Here is a 24,231-nt window from a genome sequence, read left to right as displayed (position 1 = left end):
GACCCTTTTCTGTCCTGCCGCGGTCGCCAAAAATGATGCCGAATTTTGCCCCAAAAGGCGAAAATAAGCTGCCCAGAGACTGGATTTGAGGTCTATAGGCAGGAGGTATTTATTGGCAACGCGTTGGAGAAATCACTAAATGGATTTCCAAATTGTGTACAGCAAAAGCAGGTTTTTATACAATTTTGAAAAAGGATTACATCATTATTACATGCATATTCATAGGTAGGCAGGAGTACAGTCGGAGTCTTCCAGGAATTCTTGGTCTTCCTTCGTTAAATTTTAAGCTTTTCCTAATTTGGGCAGTTTCCTGTTATTCTTGGCATGTTTTTCCATGGCTTGGCAGAAGTTATTGTTGTAGTTGGCTTGATTCTATGGCTTGGCAGGTCACTTTAACTTATTGGCTTCCATTTCTGCTTTTTCTTCAAATATTCTAATTCCAATGTTTCCTCTTCAAATATTCTAATTCCAAAGTTTCTTCTGTGTGTGTGTTTTGGTTAACTTATCTAGATATATGATCAAAGTTAGGGCTCCCTAACAGTGTATTTTAGGTTATTTATTAACTTATCCAAATATCTGATCAGAGCTCTTCCTAATAGTGTATTTTAGGTTATTTATTAACTTCTGCGATTCCCTTGATATACTTTTAAGTTTCTTTTAATTCTTTTATTTCTCAAAAACTTATTGTTCAATATAATGAATGGCTTCACTAGGAAAACTAGAACTATAAAATTTATTTCAAGAAGGCTTGAAAGAAAGGGGGCTTATTTGGTTCTTGTTTGGTGAGAGGCAGGTTTTTGGCATTTATTTTTAGAGGAGTTTTTTGCGGGGGGGAATCGCCCCTGTTCTTTTTTGCCGCCTTGGCTGCCCGCAGCCCCAAGGCGCGCGGCGCCCCCGGCTGGGGTGGGCGGCAGTGCTGCCGCCTTGTGGGCAGAGCGCGGTACTGCAGCCCGCCGCCGCCAGGCAGCCCTCTTGGGCGTGGCGCGTGGCGGAGTTTGTTTGACCTTCTCAAAATGGCGGCCCAAAGGGCGGGAAACTGGAGGACCCCGGTGTGTCTATCCGGACTGCCTGCACGGAGCACCGACGCCGCCGCGGCGCCAGCGGAATTTTTGTGGCGTTTTAGGTGTACCTGAGACGGGCTGTGCGGTCAGCGGCGCCGCGGGCGGGCGTATTTCGGCGGTTTTCTGACCGGCATCTGAGTAACCGCCTCTCTCGGCCGAGGGGGTCCTCCCACGGCCGCCATGTTGGGAGTGGCGCGTCACCAATGTCGCGGGAGTTTGTTTGACCTTCTCAAAATGGCGGCCCAAAGGGCGGGAAACCGGAGGACCCCGGTGTGTCTATGCGGACTGCCTGCACGGAGCACCGACGCCGCCGCGGCGCCGGCGGAATTTTTGTGGCGTTTTAGGTGTACTCGAGACGGGCTGTGCGGTCAGCGGCGCCGCGGGCGGGCGTATTTCGGCGGTTTTCTGACCGGCATCTGAGTAACCGCCTCTCTCGGCCGAGGGGGTCCTGCCACGGCCGCCATGTTGGAGTGGCGCGTAACCAATGTCGCGGGAGTTTGTTTGACCTTCTCAAAATGGCGGCCAAAAGGGCGGGAAACCGGAGGACCCCGGTGTGTCTATCCGGACTGCCTGCACGGAGCACCGACGCCGCCGCGGCCCCGACGAGATTTTCTGTGGCGTTTCGATTGCGATGATGGCATTCCGGTTCGCCTGCAGGGTTCGGCGTCGCGGGAAATCGTTTCTAGGGCTCGAGGTGGGTGTCGGCATTTTGATCAGGCAGCTGGCAAAACGCCTACGCCTTGGGGTCTTTCCAAGGGGCGCTGGGGGCGTGGCCGGGGCGGGGCGCCGTGTTGACGAGGTGACGTCATTAGGCGGCACTCTGCCTGCAGTGCGCCCATGCAGACGGCAGGGGGCGCTGTGCCTGCAGTGCGCCAAAGCAGGCGGCAGGGGGCGCTGTATAAATAGAGTATTAAGTATAAACTATCTAGAAGAAGAAATAAAAGCTCTATGTCACCTGCAGCTGTAGAAAATTTCAGGCTCCCATGGAGGAAATAGTTTTCCTAAAATCATTACCGTTTTGGGGTTTTTTGCACTCCCCGGTAGCCTGAATGTTTCTACTGCTGCTTTTTTATGCTAAAGCTAGAATGGAAAGCCAAGATTAGAAATAGAGAGAGAAAAAGAGAGAAAGAAAGAAAGAAAGAGTGAGAGAGAAAGAGAGAGAGAAAGAGAGAAAGAGAGACAGAATGAGAGAAAGAGAGAAAGACAGAGAGAAAGAGAGAGAGAAAGAATGAGAGAAAGAGAGAAAGAAAGAGAGACAGAGAGAAAGACAGAAAGACAGAATGAGAGAAAGAGAGAAAGAAGGAGAGACAGAGAGAAAGAGATAGAGAAAGACAGAGAGAAAGAAAGAGAGACAGGAAGAGAGCAAGAGAAAGAAAGAAAGAGAGAAAGAGAAAGACAGAAAGAAAGAAAGAGAGAGACAGGAAGAGAGCCAGAGAAAGAAAGAAAGAGAGAGAGAAAGAAATAGAGAAAGACAGACAGAAAGAAAGAGAGAGACAGGAAGAGAGCCAGAGAAAGAAAGAAAGAGAGAGAGAAAGAAATAGAGAAAGACAGACAGAAAGAAAGAAAGAGAGAGACAGGAAGAGAGCCAGAGAAAGAAAGAAAGAGAGAGAGAAAGAAATAGAGAAAGACAGACAGAAAGAAAGAAAGAGAGAGACAGGAAGAGAGCCAGAGAAAGAAAGAAAGAGAGAGAGAAAGAAATAGAGAAAGACAGACAGAAAGAAAGAAAGAGAGAGACAGGAAGAGAGCCAGAGAAAGAAAGAAAGAGAGAGAGAAAGAAATAGAAAAAGACAGACAGAAAGAAAGAAAGAGAGAGACAGGAAGAGAGCCAGAGAAACAAAGAAAGAGAGAGAGAAAGAAATAGAAAAAGACAGACAGAAAGAAAGAAAGAGAGAGACAGGAAGAGAGCCAGAGAAACAAAGAAAGAGAGAGAGAAAGAAATAGAGAAAGACAGACAGAAAGAGAGAAAGAGAGAGACAGGAAGAGAGCCAGAGAAAGAAAGAAAGAGAGAGAGAACGAAATAGAAAAAGACAGACAGAAAGAAAGAAAGAAAGAAAGAAAGAAAGAAAGAAAGAAAGAAAGAAAGAAAGAAAGAAAGAGACAGGAAGAGAGCCAGAGAAAGAAAAAACGAGAGAGAGAAAGACAGACAGAAAGAAAGAAAAGGAAAAAGGAAAGGAAGAAAAAAAAAAAGAAGGAAGAGAAAGGAAGAAAAAAAAATGAAAAAGGAAAAGGGTGAGAGTGAAAAAGAAAGAGCGAAAGTGGAAAAGGGGGTGAAAAACAGAGTGAAAAAAAGAAAAAAGAGTTGGAGTGGAAAAGAAAGGACATTCGGGAGGGGCGGTGCTGCCTAAGGTGCTTCCGCGCCCAGGAGCGAAGGAGCCGTTTGATCCCCCGGCGGGACCGCAGCTCCCGGTGGCGGCAAACGGAGCGGTGGCTGTCAGTCCGAGACTACAACTCCCGGCAGGCCCTGCGGCCGTAAAGCGCGGCGTCTGACGCAACGGCCGACGCGCCATATGAATGGCTGGCGGGCCGAGGCGGCCGCGCGCCGGGGGAGCGGGCTGGGCGCGGGGAGCTCCCGGCGCCTCTCCCGCGCGGGACGGAGCCGCGGCAGCGACGCTGGAGGGGCGAAGCCTCCGGCCGGCCGGCCGCCCGCACGGAGCCGAGCGGCGCGGAAGGGGCGTCCGCCCGGTGCCTCGGCCTCGCTCAGCGGTCCCGGTGGCGGGGGCTCAGCTCGGGCGGGGCGCGCTGCCGCCCGCCGATGGCGGAGCGCCAGGCGGTGCTTTGCTGCCGCGGGCCGGGAGCTGCAGGAGCCGCCCCGGGCGAGCGGCGCCGGGCGCTGCCGCGGTCACTGTGCGGCGGCTGGCGGAGGCGCGGGAGCCGCCGAGCTGCAGCCGTGTCCCTCGGGCTGCTGCCGCTGCTGCGGGCGGGGGCGGACGAGCGGCTGGAATGACACGGCTGCTGAGTGCCTCAGTGCTCGTGGCTCTTTCTTCCACGCAAACAGATGGAGCGGCATCGCTGAGCAGTAAAACACAGCGATGGCCCGGAGAATGGCGAGCGCAAGGAGCGCGCGGGCTGGATCCTTCTGCTGGCACAGGTGCGATCCGCAAACTCAGCCCCTTGTGCCCCTACCCTCCCGACCCCCAGGGGAAATGCTCTCCAGCCTCGAGCTGCTGCAAGACAAAACGTGTGATTTGACACTAGGGTCCGGAAAAGGTTTCCGTTTAGATTAGCAAATGCCTCAATTGTTCTTGGTTACATCCTAGGATCGGTTTTAGGCAGTGACTTTATACCGCTTGTCGGATTTTTCTTGTGCAATGGTAAGAAAATAGGCAGGTCTGATACTGGTTTCGCTTTTTTTCTACTTCATGTTCCATGAGCTGCTTTTATCCAAGCAATTGTTTTAAAAGTTCTACTGTAGGCGTTTCTGGTTCACTTTTTTTTTTTTCTTTGCAGCACCCGTGACTTTTTTTTTTTTTTTTCTCTAAATCGGCAGCAAATATAGCTGAGTAAAATTACCTTGGTTTTCTTCCTTCTTAAATGTTTTTATTGATAATCCTATTTGAATATGCAGAACAAGTGGGTATGTCCTGTAATATATCCTAGCTTTTCTTGTTTACAGGGTACTCAGAAAATACTTTTCCCTTAGAGTCCCACTGAAACATTCTCAGTGCAATCTCCGTTAAGGTATGTGTTTACAAATAAGCCACCATCAGCTGAGATATTTGCCTGTGTACCTTTTCCTGTAATTCAGAGCTTGCGTTCTGTGGTTTTTATGATAAACCTATCAAACTTGCGAAACTGTTTTGCAAGTCTTAATCGTTGAAGGCAGCAAGAAGTGGTTTAAAAGCCTGTTCTTGAGCAGACAAAGGGAAAAAGTGTGAATTTGATGCTGAACTTGTCCTTTTTCATTTGACTTGCCTTGAATGATTTAGGAAGAGAGAGAACTAGAAAAAAGAGAGAAATAGAATTGGTTCTTGGGCCCTCCTAAAATGCTCCCCGTGATTCTGTGTGGAGCCAAAGTGAAGGGTGATGGAACAGAGCCCTGTGCTTTAGAAGGAAATCAATTTCAACCTGATCTCCACCCTGAGTCTCCCTAATTTCTGTTTTTAAAATGCAAACTAAGTTTAGGAAGTGTTGGAAGTTAGTATTTTGGGGAAGAAATGGCAGTTGCACCAACCGTTCCATTTCCCAGAGGCTCTGGGAACGATTCATTTTGTAAGCGCTGTAACTGCAATCGGTTGGTGGTTCGGGGTTGGAATGTGCACTTGCCCTCCTCTAAAGCACTCGTTCATTTGCATTTCAGTGCCAGGAGTCTTGAGAAACTGGAGAAGAGCCCAAGAGACATTTTTCATCCTGAGATACAAAAGGTAGGAAGTGACTTTTTTTTGTTTGGTTCTTTTTCTTTATGATTTCCTGGAAATAGAAGTAATTAAGTATAGATACTACTGGTTTGTTTCTTCCAGTAGCTAATAATAATAATAATAATAATAATAATAATAATCTAATACTACTTAAACTGTCTCTTTATCCATTGAACTGGCCATTTCAAATCCAAACTTCTAAACACAAATAAAACCATCATCCTTGTAGAATCTTTAATAGGAGGGGGCTAAAGATGCTGTTTTTGTTGACAGGATTTATTGGTTGTTGAAGGGCAAGAGGTGAGTACAAGCCTAACTACTTCTTGCTCACAGACCCGTCCGGTGAGTACAGCTTTGTATTTTGATGGGCTTTTGATGACTTCTAAATCAATTGCTCGTTACAGTAAAAAGAAGTAATGTTTTTTTGAACCTGACAGCAAAAATAACTTGAAGCACCAACTTAATAATAATTGATCACCCATCTAAGTTAATGGTTTTATGCTATACTATCAAAGTTTAAAGGTAAATTATCGTGTAGTAGGAGATAGTATAAAATGTATGTTCTGATGTGTAGGATGTATGCAAAGATTAGAGGACCCAAATTGTTATGTCTTCTGTTTGACTGTTTACCAAATAATATTTGGTTTTATTTTCCAGGGATCGGTGAATTTTAAATTTGGAATCCTCTATGCTAAGGATGGTCAGCTTACAGGTGATGAAATGTTCAGTCATGGTGAGTTTTCCACCTTCTCCTTAATTGTTTTGCTCATCTGAAAAAAAAAAAAAAAAAAAAAAAAAGGTATGTTTATTATTTGTTACCCTGTTCTGTCCGTTTCCTCAGTATTTGCTGGAGCTCTGCTTACCCAAGCTTTGGGTAAAACAAGCTTTGGGTTCCTTCTGTCCCACTGGGTGTTGCCCAGTTTGGTTGCATCTGGTGAAATTCACCCTGAGCCCTTACAGAACCAGCTCCAACCACGTGAGAGCCATTCGCAGCTCTCTCAGGACACCCGGAGGAGGATGGGTGACGTTTCTGAGCATCTGGCAAGTGTACTTCTATCAAAACTCGGCCTGTGACATTGCTGGGGAAAACCCTTCTGTATCCTGGAGGGTTCCTCAAACTCTGTTGAGGATCCAGTTAGCAGTTGCTCACCTGGATGGTTCCAGCTCCTCAAGTTAACACTTGTACTCTTGCCCTGTAGTTTAGATCTATTGTAGTTTTGTTATTTTGCACGATTTTACGTCTTTGGAAAATAACGTGCGTTTCACTCTTTGGAACCTCTCGGATCATTCTTTGGTGCAGCACCACCTAATGGGACACTTGGCTGCTGTGCTGAAGGGCTTGGTTACTAGGATTGTAAATCCCGGAGAGTTTGTAAGTCTTCTGTCCCCAGGGAGGTGTCACGCTTTGTTCACTCTGTTTGTCAGGTGCTGCTTCTCGTCGGAAGTATTAACTTCAAACTGCCCTGTTCTTTTTTTAACTTTTTTTCCTGGTTCTCTCCGTAGGGCAGGGAAGGACTCTCGTATCCCAGTCGTCAGACTCAGCGCTGCCCGAGAAGATACAGAGAGTGTAAAAATCATAAGAAGCAAATAGGACTGCAGAGGAAACAAACTGGAGAGAACAAAAGGTGATATTGTTCTCCTTAGCCTGGATTAGAAACATCCCCTGTGCTTTGATGCCGGTGGCTGCCAGGGGCTCGTTAGGTCTTTTTAGGCAGGTGTAGGTGTTCACTTGTAGGTTCTATTTTTTGGCAAAGGACCGTGAGAGAAGTTTATTTCTACATCCAAATAAACATTCATCTTATCTGAACATAACCTGTCATCCCATTTCTGACGTTAAGGACTCCTGTATAAATACTTGGGGAGGTTTTCTTTGTCGTTTCTGAATGGTTCCATTTTGGTTCCATCTACCTGCCGGATACTTGAACGAGTCTGAGGTGGTTTAATTGCATACTGCTTCCTTGAAATTCTGTTGGTCTCTGCTTGGAACCCTTCTTGTAGTGCTCAATGAAAGACTTCTGATGGTGTTTTCTTGCCTGTTTGTGTTTAAGGTCGTGCTCTGATGCATTTACAGAAACCATGGCAGGAGAGAGTCAGCTGCTGGAGAAGAGGAGACAGTATTATCCCTGGGCAGCATAGAACTGCCCTACTGCTGTGTCATCAGCTGTGTCTGCACTGAAAGTAGCCACTTTCACTTGTAGGTAGCTCCTTGGTGCTTTAGGACACTCTGAGGGATTTATTCCTTTTGGGATCCACGATGAGAATTCCCAAGAGAGGTAGTAATAAGGTATGAGATTGGAAAAAAGCCTGTGTCCTTGGAATGTTGTTGTTGTCGTCAAAAGTTAATTTTTCCTTCTTTCTTAGCCAGTAGTCAGCTTTTTGCTTTATTTTTTGTGGGATCAGTACTTGATTGTTTAAAAAATGGCTTCAAAATAACTGCAGCGGCTGGCCACCAGGACCTTGTTCAGATTTGCCTATTTGCTTGTAGCTAAAACGTTTCCATATTGTTTCTCGTTCTATTGAAGAAACTGCTGCCCAGTCAACTAAGAACTGAACATCTATCTGTCTAGGACATGGGGAGAGGATTTAGGTCGTGTCTTTGTTTCCAGAAAAAAGTTCCAGTGTAGTTTCTAACTAGAGGAAAAGGGGGGGTGAAGACTCGGGGCTCTGATGCCGTTGGGGGCACCCCGAGGTGCCCAGGAGAGGGAGCCCCACTGCGGTGCAGGAGCAGGTATGTTATCACGTACTAGAGAGCAAATGATAAATAGAAAGAGGAAAATTATAAATATAAAAATATTTTTTAAATCGTTAAAGAAAGCGTTTTTTTTTACTTGTCAGTAGGCAGGGTTTTGATGATAAAAATGATAAATACAAAGAATATGAAGGTAGAAATCTAAGTCTAGAAATATATCATAAATACGTACAGATAAAGTTTAAAGCTAGAAGAAAAAATCAGTTGCAGCAGTAGATACGATACATAATATAAATAATACTTTAAATACATGTCTAGAATTTTATAGATATTATAGATAATTATTAATAGATTGCATCAAAAGAAACCATATATATAAATGTGAGTATAACTATACAAAGTATAAAAATATTTCGATACCGTTTAAAAGAAGGTGTTTTCGTGTATTTTTTTGGTTAGAGATGGGGTTTTTATTTGGATTAATAGAAGTATTCTAGAAATATAAATCTAACTATAGAAAGATACAATCGATAGAGAAAGATATTTCTAAAAACACAACCGAACGACGCCGCCTTCGGGGGAATCGCACGAGCTCGGCCGAAGCAAGGCGAGAGCGGCCGACCCTGACGGCCTCGAGCGAACCGGGGCGAGCGGAGCCGAGGCGCGCCGAAGGCACAGAGCGGCTGGGAGTTGGGCCGAAGCGAGGCGAGCTCTGCCGAAGAGGCGAATGCAGGCGCCAAGAGCCGAGTTGAGGCGACAAGAGCCGACTCGAGCCGAGCGTCTCCGGAGCGAGCCGAGCTCCGCCGAGCGCAGCATCCCGGGCAGGGCGAGGCGCCGGGCCGGGCTCGGGGTGCAGCCGGGGCTCTGGGGGGCTTCCCCGCCTGTCCCTCTCTCTAGCCCTCCTTCCTTCTCCCCGTATTCGCCTTCTCTCGCTCCCTTTCCCCCATTCCCTCTCCCCCCACAAACCCGGCTCCTTCCTGTCCTGTCCCTAGCCCGCTACTCCCTTCTGTTCCCCCTCTCTCCTTCCTCTGCCCAGCCTCCCTGTACCCTCGTCCCGGGCTTTCCCTTCCCGTCCCGCTTTCCTGCGCAGCCCGAGCTCCCTCGCCGCCCTTTCTCATGCCCTGCTCTCGCTCCTCTCTTCCCGTGCCCCCTTTCCTTCTTTGCCCCGCAGCCGCGGGGCTCGGGCTGCCGGAGAATAAAGCCCCGAGGGCCGGAGCCCGGCGCCCCTGGGCCCTTGCAGGAGTCCCCGCGCGGGGCCGGAGGCTCTCGGCGGATCCCCCCGTGCCGCTCAAGCAGCCCGGCCGACAGCGCCGGAGCTGCGGCTTTGCCGGCATCGCGCTGAGAGCGGCCCCCGCCCTGTGCCGGGCCGTCCCCGCCGTCTGTGCCGCTCCCTCTCTCGCTGCCCCCGGCCCGTGACAGCGAGGCTGGGCAGGAACCTCAAGCCTTCTGGGGGCTGCCCCCGCTTTCTTGTTGCAGCAGAATCCCTTGCTGGGGCCATGCACGTGTGGGAAGGGCTTGGGGGAAGCGCTGCGCTGCTGTCCAGGGCAGTCGGATTCGTTCTGAGCCTTCTTTGGGGGTCAGGAAAAGGGGGGGCGGGTGAAGACTCGGGGCTCTGATGCCGTTGGGGGCACCCCAAGGTGCCCAGGAGAGGGACCCCCACTGCGGTGCAGGAGCAGGTGGGGGGCGGGCGAGGGGCGGGGGTCACGCTGGGTGCCGTCCCCCAGAGGGACCCAAAGCTGCCACCAAATGCGCAGGGAAATTGCATTCCAATGTCTTGGGACAGAGGCTCATGGGAAGTTTTCTCAGCTATCCAAGGCACGGAGCCCTGGAGCCAAGTCAGCCTGAGCTGCTGCGTGCTTGCTGTGAGCCTTGAGGTGAGCGCGCATCATTGCGGGCTTGGGATCGATTGAAATGCACTAAGGAAACCAGCTCTGGGGAGGGAGGGAGGGAGGGAGGGAAATGCTCTCTTAACATGTGCCAATGCTTCTGTCAAACTCATCAGGGCAGGACAGCGTTCAGACTGAAAGCGTAAGAAGATGTGGAGTGAGACAGAATCTGACAGGAGCACCGGACTCACAAGTGCACGAATTTTGCTTTTGGCTTGGATTTAAACTCAGAAGTTGTAAGGAATTTGGGAAGGAGAAGGGACATTCCAGAAGGAAAAGAAGAAAAAGAAGTTGTTGTTGTTACAGCCCTGGCAAAATCTTTGGTTCTAGCTAATAAAGGAAGTTAGTTGAAATTAAAAAAAAAAGAAAAAAACGTGGGTTTTTTCCTTCACTGTTGTATTCGTTGGTGGTAGATGGTGTGTTGTTTTATTTCTTGGTCTTATTAACTCTGTGTAAATAGTTTTTTGAGTGAAGCTACCTTTCTGGATGGGTTGGTTTGTATTTGAGGTAGGATTAATTTCAAGAGGTTTCTTTCCTAGACTTCTGGTAGGTATTACTGGGATTTTGGTTTTGTTTACTGTATGTATCAACAGAGAGATTTGGTAGGGCCAGCTGGGCTGCTGGAGTTTTGGGTGTTAATTTATTAGATGGCTTTTGTTAAACACAGAATAATTATGTAAGTTAACAGCAAATTACCCAATTTATCTAGGTATGCTACCTAAACACAATGCTTTATGTTTTACCATTTTTCTATTCTTCTGCTCCAAGTAGTTGTGTCAAAAAAGAAAGCACTGCTATTTTTCTGAAGAGCTTTCTTCTATAACAAGGCCTTTATTCCCTTTGAATTTGAGTCAGAGGAGCCAAACAGCTGCAGCTGCTCTGGGGGCTTTTATACCCGGTGGGATTAGCCCCCTCCCTTTTCCCAGGCATCATGGGAATGGGAGGCGGGCACCATCAGGGGTATATTAACCCCAGCCTTTGCTGAGGGGTTTCATTCCCTCTCTGGGATGTGCTGGGGTAAGGGCTCTCCTGGCATTTCAGTGAAGAGGCTCTTTCAGCTTATCTCAGCCTGTTTTCAGCAGGTGTTTCTGGGCATCTAAAGCAACAGAGAAGATCCTGTGAAGAAAACAGCATGGAATACAGGGAGTATTTAAGGTGACGATTTCGGATTTTGTGTTTAGGGGTGATAAAGCGCATTTGCAATTTCTGGTTTTGTTCTTGTTTTGTGTTTTTATTGCTTTTAGGAGGTGTACAGCTTCCAGAGATCCCAGGTTGTGTCAAGCACAGCACTTCTTTCAGCAGATTCATCGTGTCACAGGAGGCATCTGCCCAGTGTCAAAAATGATGTTTGAGATTGAGGCTTCAGGTGAGTTGAGGTTTGTGACTAGGAGAGGGAGGCTGAGCAGGTATCCAGTTAGGAGTTATTGGGGGGCAGGGGGGTTTGCAGGCAGCAGGGTGAGAAAGGGTGTTTATTTGAGGCCCCCCCCCCCCCCCCCCCCCCCCCCCACAAGGCTTTTCAGAAGCATAGCAGAGGCATTCCCATGTTTTCCTCACACAAGGTCATCCACTGCACTCACAGGAATGCCATTTAACTTTGCTTTTCTCTAACCCAGGTGCCACTGATAATAAAGGTCACACCCTTGGAATCAGGATGAAGCTGGAGCCTGAAGGAGCCAGGCACACTCAGGAGAGGGCAAGTAGCTGACTCGCTGGGATTTGGCCCACATAACTCTGTACTCATACTTTGGTTTTGATTTTCTTTATTGTAGCTGACCGAGAGAGGCTAAGAGGCGATCACGGGGCCCTCCGAGGCAGACTCATTTCAGGTGCAACGTGGATTCACATCACCGATCATCCAAAAGATAAGTCAGGGGCCACGGCCCGGAGATGGGAGAGTAGAGGGTTGGGAGTTCTTGGGATAGATTGAAAAATTAGCAGAGGGAAAAGCAATCTTCTCCAAAAGGCCTCTTAGGACAGCTCAAGGGAGAGACTCCACATTTGATGGCAGCGTGCAGGTGGGCAGGGCAGAGCAGTTCCGGTCCACGTCATGTTGTCCGGTGTACCGTGTTACCTAGTGTGTCTTTGGGGTCCCTTTGGTCAGATATCTCTCCCTTTTCCCCTCAAGGCTCTCACCACAAGCCTAATGTGTCATGTTTAACGTCCCCCGGTTTGTCGCGTTCGGTGTCATGGGTGTCCGCACGCGTTTGTGCCGGAGCTGCTCTGCCCTGCCGCATAACCTCCGCAACAGGAGAAGTCCCGGGGACTTGGAATTTGTAATGTGGGGTGTAGTTGGACTCTAGGTGGGATTTGTCGATGGACACAAGATATCTGGAGCTCTTAAGTTATCCCGCAGCCCTTTGACTTTTGTCCTAACTCTTTTTCAGATTCAGATAGATTAAATCTATGCCAGAGGTACCCATCCCGGGTGAGGGGTTTCTCCCGAGCAGGTGAGGCACCATTTGTCTCTGCCGAGGAAGTGTAAATGGTGTCTGTGTTACAGCACTGTTCTTTGTCTTTCTTTTTAGGAAGTCAAAGCAGAGAGCAGCAGTCAAGGCTGAGTGGGCAAGGTGAGCATTGAGTAGCATACAGAAGCAGTGGTTATTGCTCAAGTCTCACTCTCTGGTGCAACTACAAGCATCCATTCTCGTTTGTGCGATTTAGGCAACCGACTCGGCGTATGTCCGGCCCCTGTCACCAACCGGCCGATGCACCGGGTTTCCTGCAAATATGAGCTCCATGGAAGTATTACAGGACTCCGTGATGATGAAGCCTTCAAATTTTCTATTTCACGGTCCCATCCGAGGAGCCCTCGGGAGCGGCCGAGGAGTTGCGGTGAGCGGAGGAGGTAGGGAGGAGGGGGGAGGCTCAACTCAGGTCACAGCAATGGCAAATCACCTCGTCTCCACTTTACCCAGGCGCACCCTGTGACAACGGCGTCGGCCTCCAAGCGAGCCCGAAGCGTGCAGCCCGAGGAGCCGAGCATTCTTAGGAGAAGGGTGAGTAGCAGACTTGTCGTGTTTTGGCTGCCATGCTGCTAAGATCGTGCACTCACGTTTGGTTTCCTTTCTCTTGGCAGACTAAGAGAACAATAGCCTGTGTCAGCAGGGACTTCCCAGACGGTGCATCCGCTTCCTATCGAAGCTGACACGCATCGGCACACCCACCCGTCCGAGAGATAAGTAGAGGGCTGCAACCCACATAGGGGCTGAAAGTGGGGTGCTGGGTTGGGACTCTCTGGGGGGGGGGTGTTGAGTCAGCTCTGGAGATGAGGGTAGCCAAGAAGTGGGCCCTTAGGCCCATAAAAGGAAAGTCTCACTTTTGATCACAGTGCTGAGGTGCACAGGGCAGAGCAGTCCCGACGTGTATCGTGTCACTTGTCTATCGTGCATTATGTGTTGTTTGCATATCTCGGGTCTTTTACCTTAGGCCTTTGAGGGGCCTAGCAGAAACCCTGGCATCATTCTTAGCATCTGTGATCTCAGCATTCCTTGCCCTGGCACCCAGGCCATAGATGCGATTCTGATACCTGTCTGAGCTCCGCAATCAAAAGTTCTCTCTTTGGAAACATCCAGTCAGATGTCTTGTCTTGTCAGGTCTTTTTCTGAGCTGTATGGATAGCTATGCCCTGCCAGGATCCATTATGGTGGATTAGGACTTGTAAGAATCTGAGGTTAGGGAGAGGATTCTGACCATAGGATTCCTGGGCATTCATCTTTGCAGTTCTTGAAATAAATCATTCAGTTAGGATCTTCTTCCTCCAGGGTTCTCTGAGCCTCACCATCGGTCTCACCTCGATCATCTCCTTTTGCATTCTCTCAGTCCTTGCAGCCATTTTCCTCTCCAAGGGATTTCCGTCTGTGTCTCGTGCCCATTGTTTGTCACGTCCCGTCCATCCCGTGTCACCGGTGTACGCACGCATTTGTGCCGGAGCTGCTCTGCCCTGCCACATAGCCTGGTGCAGTAGGAGAAGTCCCGGGGACTTGATGTTTGTAATGTGGGGTGTAGTTGGACTCTAGGTGGGATTTGTAGATGGACACAAGATATCTGGAGCTCTTAAGTTATCCTGCAGCTCTTTGACTTTCATCCTAAATTTCTTTCAGGTGCAGAAGGATAAAATCCAGGGCAGAGCCCCCCATCCCGGGTGAGGGGATTCCCCCGAGCAGGTGAGGCACCATTTGTCTCTGCTGAGGAAGTGTAAATGGTGATTGTGTTACAGCACTGTTCTTTGTCTTTCTTTTTAGGAAGTAAGTCCAGACACCAGCAGTCAAGGTGAGCAGTGGAGAGAAGTAGTTGTTATTGCTCAGCTCTCAGTTTCTGGTGCAGCTCTAAGTTTCCATTCTCTTTTTTGTGCTTTAGGCAATCCACTCGGAGCCTGCCGAGCCCCCGTCACCAGCCGGCCGATGCACCGGGTTGCCTGCACGTGTGAGCCCTGTGGATGCGTTACAGGACCTGGTGATGAAGCCCAGAACTTTTCTATTTCAAGGTGCCATCTAGGTGGCCTTGGCCACCTGCCAAGGAGTTGGGGTGAGTCGGGGAAGTAGGGAGGAGGAGTGATGGTCCCCTCAGGTTTCAGCCATGCCAAATCACCTCATCTCCTCTTAGCCCAGGCACCCTCTGTGACGACGGCCTCGGTCTCCGAGCGTGCCCGAAGCGTGCGGCCCGAGCAGCTGAGCGTTCTTAGGAGCACGGTGAGTAGCAGACTTGTGGGGTTTTGGCCGATGGGCTGCCGAGATTGGGCACTGATGTTTGGTTTTCTTTAATACAGCTGTCTAAGAGACACCAGCCCGGTGCCAGCAGGAGCTTCCCGGCCAACGAGGTGGCCTTTCTTCGCACCCGAGACCGGCATCCCCAGATGTGCGAGAGATAAGTAGAGGGCCACGACCCACAGAGGGGATGAAAGCAGGGTGCTGGTTTGGGAATTACTGGGAGGGGTTTTTGTTTCCCCTTCGGAGGTGGCGGTGTCCCTGAAGCGGCCCCTTAGGCCCCATAAAAGCAAAGCCTGACTTTGGATCACAGTGCTGAGGTGCGCAGGGCAGAGCAGTCCTGGTGTGTATTGTGTCACTTGTCTTTTGTGTTTTATGTGTTGTTTGCATATGTCATGTCTTTTACCTGAGCCCTTTGAGGGGCCTGTCAGAAACCCTGGCATCATTGTTAGCATCTGTGATCTCTGCATTCCTCGGCCTGGCACCCAGGCCATAGAACTTTTGACTCGGGATCTCAGACAGGCATCAGACTCTCTTGTCTCTTTAGAAGCATCCGGTCGGATGTCTTTTCAGGTCTTGTTCTGAGCTGTATGGACAGCTCTGCCCCGCCAGGATCCATTATGGCGGACAAGGACTTGAAAGAACGTGAGGGCAGGTAGAGGCTTCTGGCCGTAGGATTCTCGGGCATCCATCTTTGCAGTTCTTGGAATAAATCATTCAGTTAGCGTCTTCTTCCTCCAGGTTTCTCTGAGCCTCATCAGCTCACCATCGGTCTCTCCTCGGTCATCTCCTTTTGCATTCTCTCAGTCCTCGCAGCCATTTTCCTTGCCAGGAGATTTCTGTCCGTGTTGTGTCCCCGTTGTTTGTCACGTCCTGTCCTGTGTCACGGGTGTCTGCACACACATTTGTGCCGGAGCTGCTCTGCCCTGCCGCATAGCCTGGTGCAATAGGAGAAGTCCCGGGGACTTGAAGTTTGTAATGTGGGGTGTAGTTGGACTCTAGGTGGGATTTGTAGATGGACACAGGATATCAGGAGCTCTTAAGTTATCCTGCAACAGTTTGACTCTTGTCCTAACTTTTTTTTCAGATTCAGATGGATTTAATGTGTGCCAGAGGGCCCCATCCTGGGTGAGTGGTTTCCCCCAACCAGGTGAGGCACCGTTTATCTCTGCAGCAGAAGTGTTTGTGGTGACTCTGTTACAGCTCTGTTCTTTGTCTTTCTTTTTAGGAAGTAAATCTGGGTACCAGCAGTCAAGGTGAGCAGTGGAGAGAAGTAGTTGTTATTGCTCAGCTCTCAGTGTCTGGTGCAGCTCTAAGTTTCCATTCTCTTTTTTTGTGGTTTAGGCAATCCACTCGGAGCCTGCCGAGCCCCCGTCACCAGCCGGCCGATGCACCGGGTTGCCTGCACGTGTGAGCCCTGTGGATGCGTTACAGGACCTGGTGATGAAGCCCAGAACTTTTCTATTTCAAGGTGCCATCTAGGTGGCCTTGGCCACCTGCCAAGGAGTTGGGGTGAGTCGGGGAAGTAGGGAGGAGGAGTGATGGTCCCCTCAGGTTTCAGCCATGCCAAATCACCTCATCTCCTCTTAACCCAGGCACCCCCTGTGACGACGGCCTCGGTCTCCGAGCGTGCCCGAAGCGTGCAGCCCGAGCAGCTGAGCGTTCTTAGGAGCACGGTGAGTAGCAGACTTGTGGGGTTTTGGCCGATGGGCTGCTGAGATTGGGCACTGATGTTTGGTTTTCTTTAATACAGCTGTCTAAGAGACACCAGCCCGGTGCCAGCAGGAGCTTCCCGGCTGACGAGGTGGCCTTTCTTCGCACCCGAGACCGGCATCCCCAGATGTGCGAGAGATAAGTAGAGGGCCACGACCCACAGAGGGGATGAAAGCAGGGTGCTGGTTTGGGAATTACTGGGAGGGGTTTTTCAGTCCACTTCGGAGGTGGCGGTGTCCCTGAAGCGGCCCCTTAGGCCCCATAAAAGCAAAGCCTGACTTTTGATCACAGTGCTGAGGTGCGCAGGGCAGAGCAGTCCTGGTGTGTATTGTGTCACTTGTCTTTTGTGTTTTATGTGTTGTTTGCATATGTCATGTCTTTTCCCTGAGCCCTTTGAGGGGCCTGTCAGAAACCCTGGCATCATTGTTAGCATCTGTGATCTCTGCATTCCTCGGCCTGGCACCCAGGCCATAGAACTTTTGACTCGGGATCTCAGACAGGCATCAGACTCTCTTGTCTCTTTAGAAGCATCCGGTCGGATGTCTTTTCAGGTCTTGTTCTGAGCTGTATGGACAGCTCTGCCCCACCAGCATCCATTATGGCGGACTTGGACTTGAAAGAACGTGAGGGCAGGTAGAGGCTTCTGGCCGTAGGATTCTCGGGCATCCATGTTTGCAGTTCTTGGAATAAATCATTCAGTTAGCATCTTCTTCCTCCAGGTTTCTCTGAGCCTCATCAGCTCACCCTCGGTCTCCCCTCGGTCATCTCCTTTTGCATTCTCTCAGTCCTCGCAGCCATTTTCCTTGCCAGGAGATTTCTGTCCATGTTGTGTCCCCGTTGTTTGTCACGTCCTGTCTGTCCTGTGTCACGGGTGTCTGCACACACATTTGTGCCGGAGCTGCTCTGCCCTGCCGCATAGCCTGGTGCCATATGAGAAGTCCTGTGGACTTGAAGTTTGTAATGTGGGGTGTGGTTGAACTCTAAGTGCGATGTGTCGATGGACACAAGTTATTTGGAGCTCTTAAGTTATCCTGCAGACCTTTGACTTTCGTCCTAACTTTCTTTCAGATGCAGATGGATAAAATCCAGGGCAGAGCCCCCGATCCTGGGTGAGGGGATTGCCCTGAGCAGGTCAGTCACTGTTTGTTTCTGCAGAGAGAGCATAAATGGTGGCTGTTACAGCAGTGTTCTTTGTCTCTCTTTTTAGGAAGTCATGGCCGAGTGGGTGAGGTGAGCATTGAGTAGCGTACAGAAGCAGTTGTTATTGCTATGTCTCAGTTTTTGTGCAGTTGTAAGCATCTCCTCTTGGTTTTGTTGTCTTTTAGCTGGTCCACTTGCCATCTATCCTGGCCGAGCATATCCGTGCCAGGTGTGTGCAGGCTTAAGGTATTGTTGTGGCATCCTTGTCAGATTTGGGAGGTTGTGTTTTCACAGTATCTCAGCAAATTTTCTGCTTTGTTTCTTTGCAGGTGCTGTCGCTGCCCTAGGCACGCCAAGGAACAGAGGAGGACAGGTGAGTCGGAGTTTAGGCAGGCTGACTCATAGGTGAGCGTTACACAGCAGCATGCTAAGCGTGTACCTTTTCTTTTCGCCGGTATCTTCCGGGCACCCTCTGGAGTCAAATCAAGATTTGAGGTGAGCCGGGGCAGTGGTGTGGAGGAGTCCCGGGGATTACTGTTTTTGAGGGCAATAGTCAGGTTTTCTGTTTTGTCTTAGGTACCCTGAGGAGGCTCGTAGCCAAAGCTTGGAAACGGCAGCACCGAAGCACACACGGAGAGCATCTCAACGTCCACGTCCGACCGAGGATGGATTTTGTCCGCTCCTTTTCCAAAAGCTAAGTGTCGGGGACAGTGGCTGGGAGAAGGGTAAAAACCTTTACTCTCACAGGAGGCAATCAGATGTCAGCTTAGGGGACAGGTCTGTAGTGGGACAGGCTCTCTGGAAGTAAAGGGAGAGGGTTTCCCCTCAGCCTCGCCAGAGCCTTTGCCGGGCAGGGCAGTTCCGACCCATCTCCACATTTTCGCGTACTTTGTGTTGTCCGCCTTCCTCGACTCGACGTCGTCACGGATCTTTCCCCCGAGGAGCTCGCCTTCACGTCCGGAGCTACGGCCACGGTCACCCGGCAGTCGGCTTCCTTCTCTAGGCTCGCCGAGCCTCTCGAGCATCCTCTTAATTGCTGTGGCACTAACTTGTTTTAACGAGTTCCGTTTCATCATCACGTGCTCTCGTCATAGGGCTTCCTTTCCTTTGGCATCATCAGCCTCTGGCTCATCTTGCGTTAGGAATCTCGGGTCCCTACGGGGACAGTGCCAGGCAGTTGTCACTCGTCTCTGTGTTATGTCGTCTGTGTCTATGTTATGTCGTCTGTGTCTGTGTTATGTAGTCTGTGTCCATTGTCTTACGTGTCACAGGCCTTTGTCACGTCTCGATGCTTTATTGGCACTATTCCGTGCCACATTGCCCATATTCTAGTCACGTTCCTTTCCGGATATCCCTTATTCCGGCATCTTTACATTTTTACTCTTTGAGACAGGAATGTCTCAAAGGGACAAGATGTTCTCATCCGTCTTCCTACTCACTACCGGCTTTGGTAGTGCCTTTTTTTCCACGCCATTCTCTTGGACTTCTGGAGGAAGCGTCTTACACCCTCCTCACGTGACTGCAGAAGTTCTATAGGTTCTATCTTCTCAAAGGGTATAGGGCTCAAGAATTAGTATCTTCCAGAGAGTTACCTCAAGTCCTGGCTTATACTGTATGTGCTTACATTGCTTGTACCTATGCTGGCTTATACTGTATGTACTTATATTGTGTGTACCTATGTTGGCTTATACTGTATGTACTTACACTCCATGTACACTTGCACTGTATGCGTCGGCTTATATCGTGTGTACTTACGTTGTACCACTTATGGTCGGAGCTGCCCTGCCCTGGCACATAGTCACAGTTAGGTAGAACAGTTATAAAAACTTGACTGTTCATCTGTCTTTTATGGGATTTTGGGTAGAAAATTTATTGGTCCAGAGCGGGGACAAGTCCTAGCTGTCAGATAGCCACTCGTTGACCGCTTCCTGTCGTCTCACAGGTCCCCGAGGCTGCCGATTTCCCCAGAATCTACCATTTGACGTCGAGGAGCGGCAGCCAGAAGAAGCGTGGAAGCGCGTTCTTCAGCGTCTCGAGTAAGAGCCGCAGGGAACGTTTAAATGGGAGGAGTGCGGGAGCATGTGTCTGTGTCTGTCTGTCTGCTCATCTCTGAGTGTGTGAGCGCATGCTGACTGGATTTAACCGTGTGACTTTTGCTTTTCAGGTTTTTCAACTCATTTGTAAATTTAGAGTAAAAAATCCCTAGCCTGGTTCCCCACCGCCACCCCCGGCTGGGTTTTTTTTTTCTTTTTTTTTTTGCCCCCCGGCTGGGTTTTTTTTCCCCGGTCCCGGTCAGTCTGCGAGGCGACGTTCATCGCCAAAGTTTGGGCGCGCACCGTCCAGGGACTGGGTATTTCGTCAGGCAGGAGGATTTTTTGGAGGCTCCTGGGAACCATGTTCCTGAGGACCAAGGATTGCTGGGGTGTAATTTAGCAGTTGTGAGGGGAGGGACGGTGAGTTTGTGTGTAATGTGACGGGGGTGTTAATGGTAGATGAGTGCTGTTTTTTGTGTGCTTTTGTTGTTTTGGGTGTCCTGTAACAATAAATCCACAAGTAATGAAAATAGAAAAAGGTTATCATCTTGTGTTAATGTGTGTGTTGTGTTGTATTGCTCTGTATTGCAGGGTGAGCACAGGGTGAACTCTCTCCTCCTTGCTGTGACACCTGGGCTGGCAGGGATGACACAGTGACCTCTGCCAGCCCATGCTGCCTGTGCCATCACCTGGCACTGACGTGTTTGATGAAAATCCTTTCGCTGGGATTTTTCTCCTGAGAAGCCTCAGAACAGAAATGGAACCAATAACAATCTGGTGGCTGTGGAGTGTGGGCTGGAGATGGTTTAGCAACAGGGGCATCTTGGGTTGGTCTCCTGTGCATTGTTTCTACTTGATGACCAATCATGGTCCAGCGGTGTCGGGGCTGTGATCAGTCCCAGGTTTTTATTATTCATTCCTTTTCAGCTTTCTGATGTCTCCTTGCTCTTTTAGTGTAGTTCTAATATCTCATTTTCTTTTAATATAATAGAGATCATAAAATAATATTTCAGCCTTCTGAAAGGGGGAGTCAAGATTCTTATCTCCTCCCTTGTCCTGGAGGACCCTCAAACACCACCACAATCAGCGGCCGAGTGGGTTTGTGCGAGCCCCTCAGGAACCCTTGGCCGGTCCTGAGTTGGCAGCCCCGGCACGGCCGAGAGCGGGGAGACACTCTCTGTGCCCCGAGGGTACTGAGGGCACCTGGGCTGGGGGGAGACACTCTCTGTGCCCCGAGGGTACTGAGGGCACCTGGGCTGGGGGGAGACACTCTCTGTGCCCCGAGGGTACTGAGGGCACCTGGGCTGGGGGGAGACACTCTCTGTGTGTGCCCCGAGGGTACTGAGGGCACCTGGGCTGGGGGGAGACACTCTCTGTGTGTGCCCCGAGGGTACTGAGGGCACCTGGGCTGGGGGGAGACACTCTCTGTGTGTGCCCCGAGGGTACTGAGGGCACCTGGGCTGGGGGGAGACACTCTCTGTGTGTGCCCCGAGGGTACTGAGGGCACCTGGGCTGGGGGGAGACACTCTCTGTGTGTGCCCCGAGGGTGCTGAGGGCACCTGGGCTGGTCGCCTTTGCAGCACAAGAGACACCAGAGACAGCGGTAGATGATAAAGGGCCGACTCTTAGCAGGGGTTAATGCAAGGTTTTATTAGGAGTCCCATAGGAGCTCCTGCACCTCAGGGGGCTCCTGCCGAGAGTCCTGGGAGCGGTGCCAAGGTTACATTTGAAGGGAGGTGGAAACCGACAGTAGATAACATCCTACCAACCATTAAGTGACCCTAAGGGATGGATGCTGTGGGATAGACATATAGGACAGCGTATGGGGCAAGGCTTGGGGGGCTGACCCCTGGCCTCTGGCTAATCACTCGAGGACTTGGACCGAAACTTCTGGATGGAGGGAATGGGAGGCTGAGTGATTGACAGAGAGCCAGGGTGGGGGTTTGGGGATGATCTCATCCCGGGAGAGGGATAACACAGGTAGAAGGAGGGGGGTACAGTTTGGGATAAACCATTTGGGGAAAATATGAGGATACAAAACAAAATTACTTCAAAGTATTACAAAGTATAAAAATGCACTACAGCAGGTTTGGGCAGCACCAAATAAAATAAAATAAAAAGCTTTAAAAATAGAAAAATTAAAAATAAAAATTAAATTAAAAACAAAATTAAAAAAATAAATGCTTTAAAAATAGAAAAATTAGAAATAAAAAATAAAAATAAAATTAAAAAATAAAATGCTTTAAAAAGAGAAAAATTAAAAATAAAAATTAAATAAAAATAAAATTTAAAAAGTGCTTTAAAAATAGAAAAATTAAAAATAACAATTAAATAAAAAATAAAATTAAATAAATAAAATAAATGCTTTAAAAATATAAAAATTAAAAATAAAAATTTAATACAAACAAAATTTAAAAAATATAATAAATGCTTTAAAAATAGAAAAAATAAATATAAAAATTAAATTAAAAATTAATAAAATTAAAGGGTTTAAAAATAGAAAAATTAAAAATAGAAATAAAAAATAAAATTAAAAAATAAAAAAGGTTTCAAAATATAAAATTAAAAATAAAAAGTAAATTAAAAATAAAATTTAACAATAAAGAAGCTTTGAAAATAGAAAAATTAAAAATAAAAATTAAATAAAAAATAAAATTAAAAAAATAAATGCTTTAAAAATAAAAAAATTAAGAATAAAAATAAATAAAAAATAAAATTTAAAAAATCAAAACCTTTGAAAATAGAAAATTTTAAAAATAAAAATTAAATAAAAAACAAAATTAAAAAATAAATGCTTTAAAAATAGAAAAAATAAATATAAAAATTAAAAAAACCCCAAAATTAAAAAATAAATGCTTTAAAAATACAAAAATTAAAAATAGAAAAATAAATAAAAAACGAAATTAAAAAAATAAATGCTTTAAAAATAGAAAACTTAAAAATAAAAAATTAAAAATAAAATTAAAAAAATTAAAAGCTTTAAAAATAGAAAAATTAAAAACAAAAACAAATTAAAAAAATTTTAAAAAGGTTAAAAAATAGAAAAATAGAAAATTAAATAAAAAATTTTTAAAAATCAAATAAATGCTTTTAAAATAGAAAAATTAAAAATAAACATTCAATAAAAAACAAAATTAAAAAATATAATAAATGTTTTAAAAATAAAAGAATTAAATATAAAAATTAAATAAAAAATTAATAAAATAAAATGCTTTTAAAATAGAAAAATTAAAAATAAAAACAAATTTAAAAAATTTTAAAAAGGCTTTAAAAATAGAAAAATTAAAACTTAAATAAAAAAAATTAAAAATCAAATAAATGCTTTAAAAATAGAAAAATAAACATTCAATAAAAAACAAAATTAAAAAATATAATAAATGCTTTAAAAATAAAAGAATTAAATATAAAAATTAAATAAAAAATTAATAAAATAAAATTATTTTAAAATAGAAAAATTAAAAATAAAAACAAATTTAAAAAATTTTAAAAAAGCTTTAAAAATAGAAAAATTAAAACTTAAATAAAAAAAATTAAAAATCAAATAAATGCTTAAAAAATAGAAAAATAAACATTCAATAAAAAACAAAATTAAAAAATATAATAAATCCTTTAAAATAAAAAAATGAATTATAAAAATTAAATAAAAATTAACAAAATAAAAATCTTTAAAAATAGAAAAATGAAAAATAAAAATAAAAAAAATTAAAACAATAGTTTAAAAAGAGAAAAATTAAAAAAAATTTAAAATAAAATTAAAAAAAACCCCTTTAATAATAGAAAAATTAAAAATTAAATATAAATATTTAAAAAATAAAATAAATGTTTTAAAAATAAAAAAAATTAAAAAAATTTAAAAAATAAAAAGGTTTAAAAATAAAAAGAAATAAAAAATAAAAAATACAAAGGCTTAAAAATAGAAAAATAAAAATTAAATAAAAAACAAAATTAAAAAAATAAATGCTTTAAAAAAAGAAAAATTAAATTTAAAAATTATATTTTAAAAAATTTTAAAAATAAAAAGCTTTAAAAATAGGAAAATAAAAAAAACAAAAAAATTAAAAAAATAAAATAAAAAGCTTTAAAAATAGAAAAATTTAAAAAAACCCAAAATTAATAAAATAAAATTAATTAAAAATACATGAAAAACAAAATAAAAACTCTAAAGTGCTGTAAAGTGCCGTAAAATTTCCATAAAACGTCGTAAAACTGCCGTAAAGCGCGACTGTCGCAAAAGGTGCCGTAAAGCGCGACTGTCGCAAAACTGCCGTAAAGCGCGACTGTCGTAAAAACTGCCGTAAAGCGCGACTGTCGCAAAAGGTGCCGTAAAGCGCGACTGTCGCAAAAGGTGCCGTAAAGCGCGACTGTCGTAAAAGTGTCGTAAAAGGTGTCGTAAAGCGCGACTGTCGTAAAACTGCCGTAAAGCGCGACTGTCGCAAAAGGTGCCGTAACGCGCGACTGTCGTAAAAGGTGCCGTAAAGCGCGACTGTCGTAAAACTGCCGTAAAGCGCGACTGTCGCAAAAGGTGCCGTAAAGTGCGACTGTCGCAAAAGTGTCGTAAAAACTGCCGTAAAGCGCGACTGTCGCAAAAGGTGCCGTAAAGCGCGACTGTCGCAAAAGGTGCCGTAAAGTGCAACTGTCGCAAAAGTGTCGT

The 24,231-nt window shown here is 46.4% G+C and overlaps 1 protein-coding gene and 2 long non-coding RNA genes across 9 annotated transcripts; all 3 read left to right on the top strand.

Moving 5' to 3' along the window:
* Positions 1–3,553: 3,553 nt before the first annotated feature.
* On the top strand, positions 3,554–8,537 carry LOC118701218 (GTPase-activating Rap/Ran-GAP domain-like protein 3). 6 transcript variants are annotated; one of them, XM_054518401.1, is made up of 6 exons: positions 3,554–4,149; positions 5,359–5,422; positions 5,690–5,716; positions 6,074–6,149; positions 6,920–7,041; positions 7,465–8,537. In XM_054518401.1, the coding sequence occupies exons 1-5, from the start codon at positions 4,091–4,093 to the stop codon at positions 6,985–6,987; spliced, it is 294 nt and encodes a 97-aa protein (XP_054374376.1). In that variant the 5' UTR covers positions 3,554–4,090; the 3' UTR covers positions 6,988–7,041; positions 7,465–8,537. The 6 variants fall into 6 exon arrangements, 1 of the variants encoding a protein (XP_054374376.1); XR_004982433.2 differs by adding an exon at positions 4,675–4,739 and having other exon boundaries at positions 3,565–4,149; positions 6,074–7,041; XR_008509099.1 differs by adding an exon at positions 4,675–4,739 and having other exon boundaries at positions 3,565–4,149; positions 5,690–5,758; positions 6,074–7,041.
* A 2,740-nt stretch (positions 8,538–11,277) lies between these two features.
* Positions 11,278–16,300, top strand: LOC118701222 (uncharacterized). The gene is made up of 12 exons (XR_004982443.2): positions 11,278–11,357; positions 11,605–12,438; positions 12,517–12,558; positions 12,653–12,823; positions 12,907–12,987; positions 13,068–14,154; positions 14,233–14,260; positions 14,348–14,515; positions 14,594–14,679; positions 14,757–15,822; positions 15,923–15,950; positions 16,039–16,300. It is a non-coding gene; the product is annotated as an uncharacterized LOC118701222 (long non-coding RNA).
* A 179-nt stretch (positions 16,301–16,479) lies between these two features.
* Positions 16,480–20,603, top strand: LOC118701221 (uncharacterized). Of its 2 annotated transcripts, none has more exons than XR_008509102.1 (5): positions 16,480–17,637; positions 17,733–17,776; positions 17,877–17,920; positions 18,026–19,583; positions 20,172–20,603. It is a non-coding gene; the product is annotated as an uncharacterized LOC118701221 (long non-coding RNA). The 2 variants fall into 2 exon arrangements; XR_004982441.2 differs by having other exon boundaries at positions 17,877–18,042; positions 18,124–19,583.
* Positions 20,604–24,231: the final 3,628 nt, after the last annotated feature.

This window comes from Molothrus ater, unplaced genomic scaffold (genome assembly GCF_012460135.2).
Source record: "Molothrus ater isolate BHLD 08-10-18 breed brown headed cowbird unplaced genomic scaffold, BPBGC_Mater_1.1 matUn_MA521, whole genome shotgun sequence".
NCBI lineage: Eukaryota > Metazoa > Chordata > Aves > Passeriformes > Icteridae > Molothrus > Molothrus ater.
Note: the sequence above shows the minus strand (reverse complement) of the source record. Positions and strands in the feature narration are given on the sequence as shown.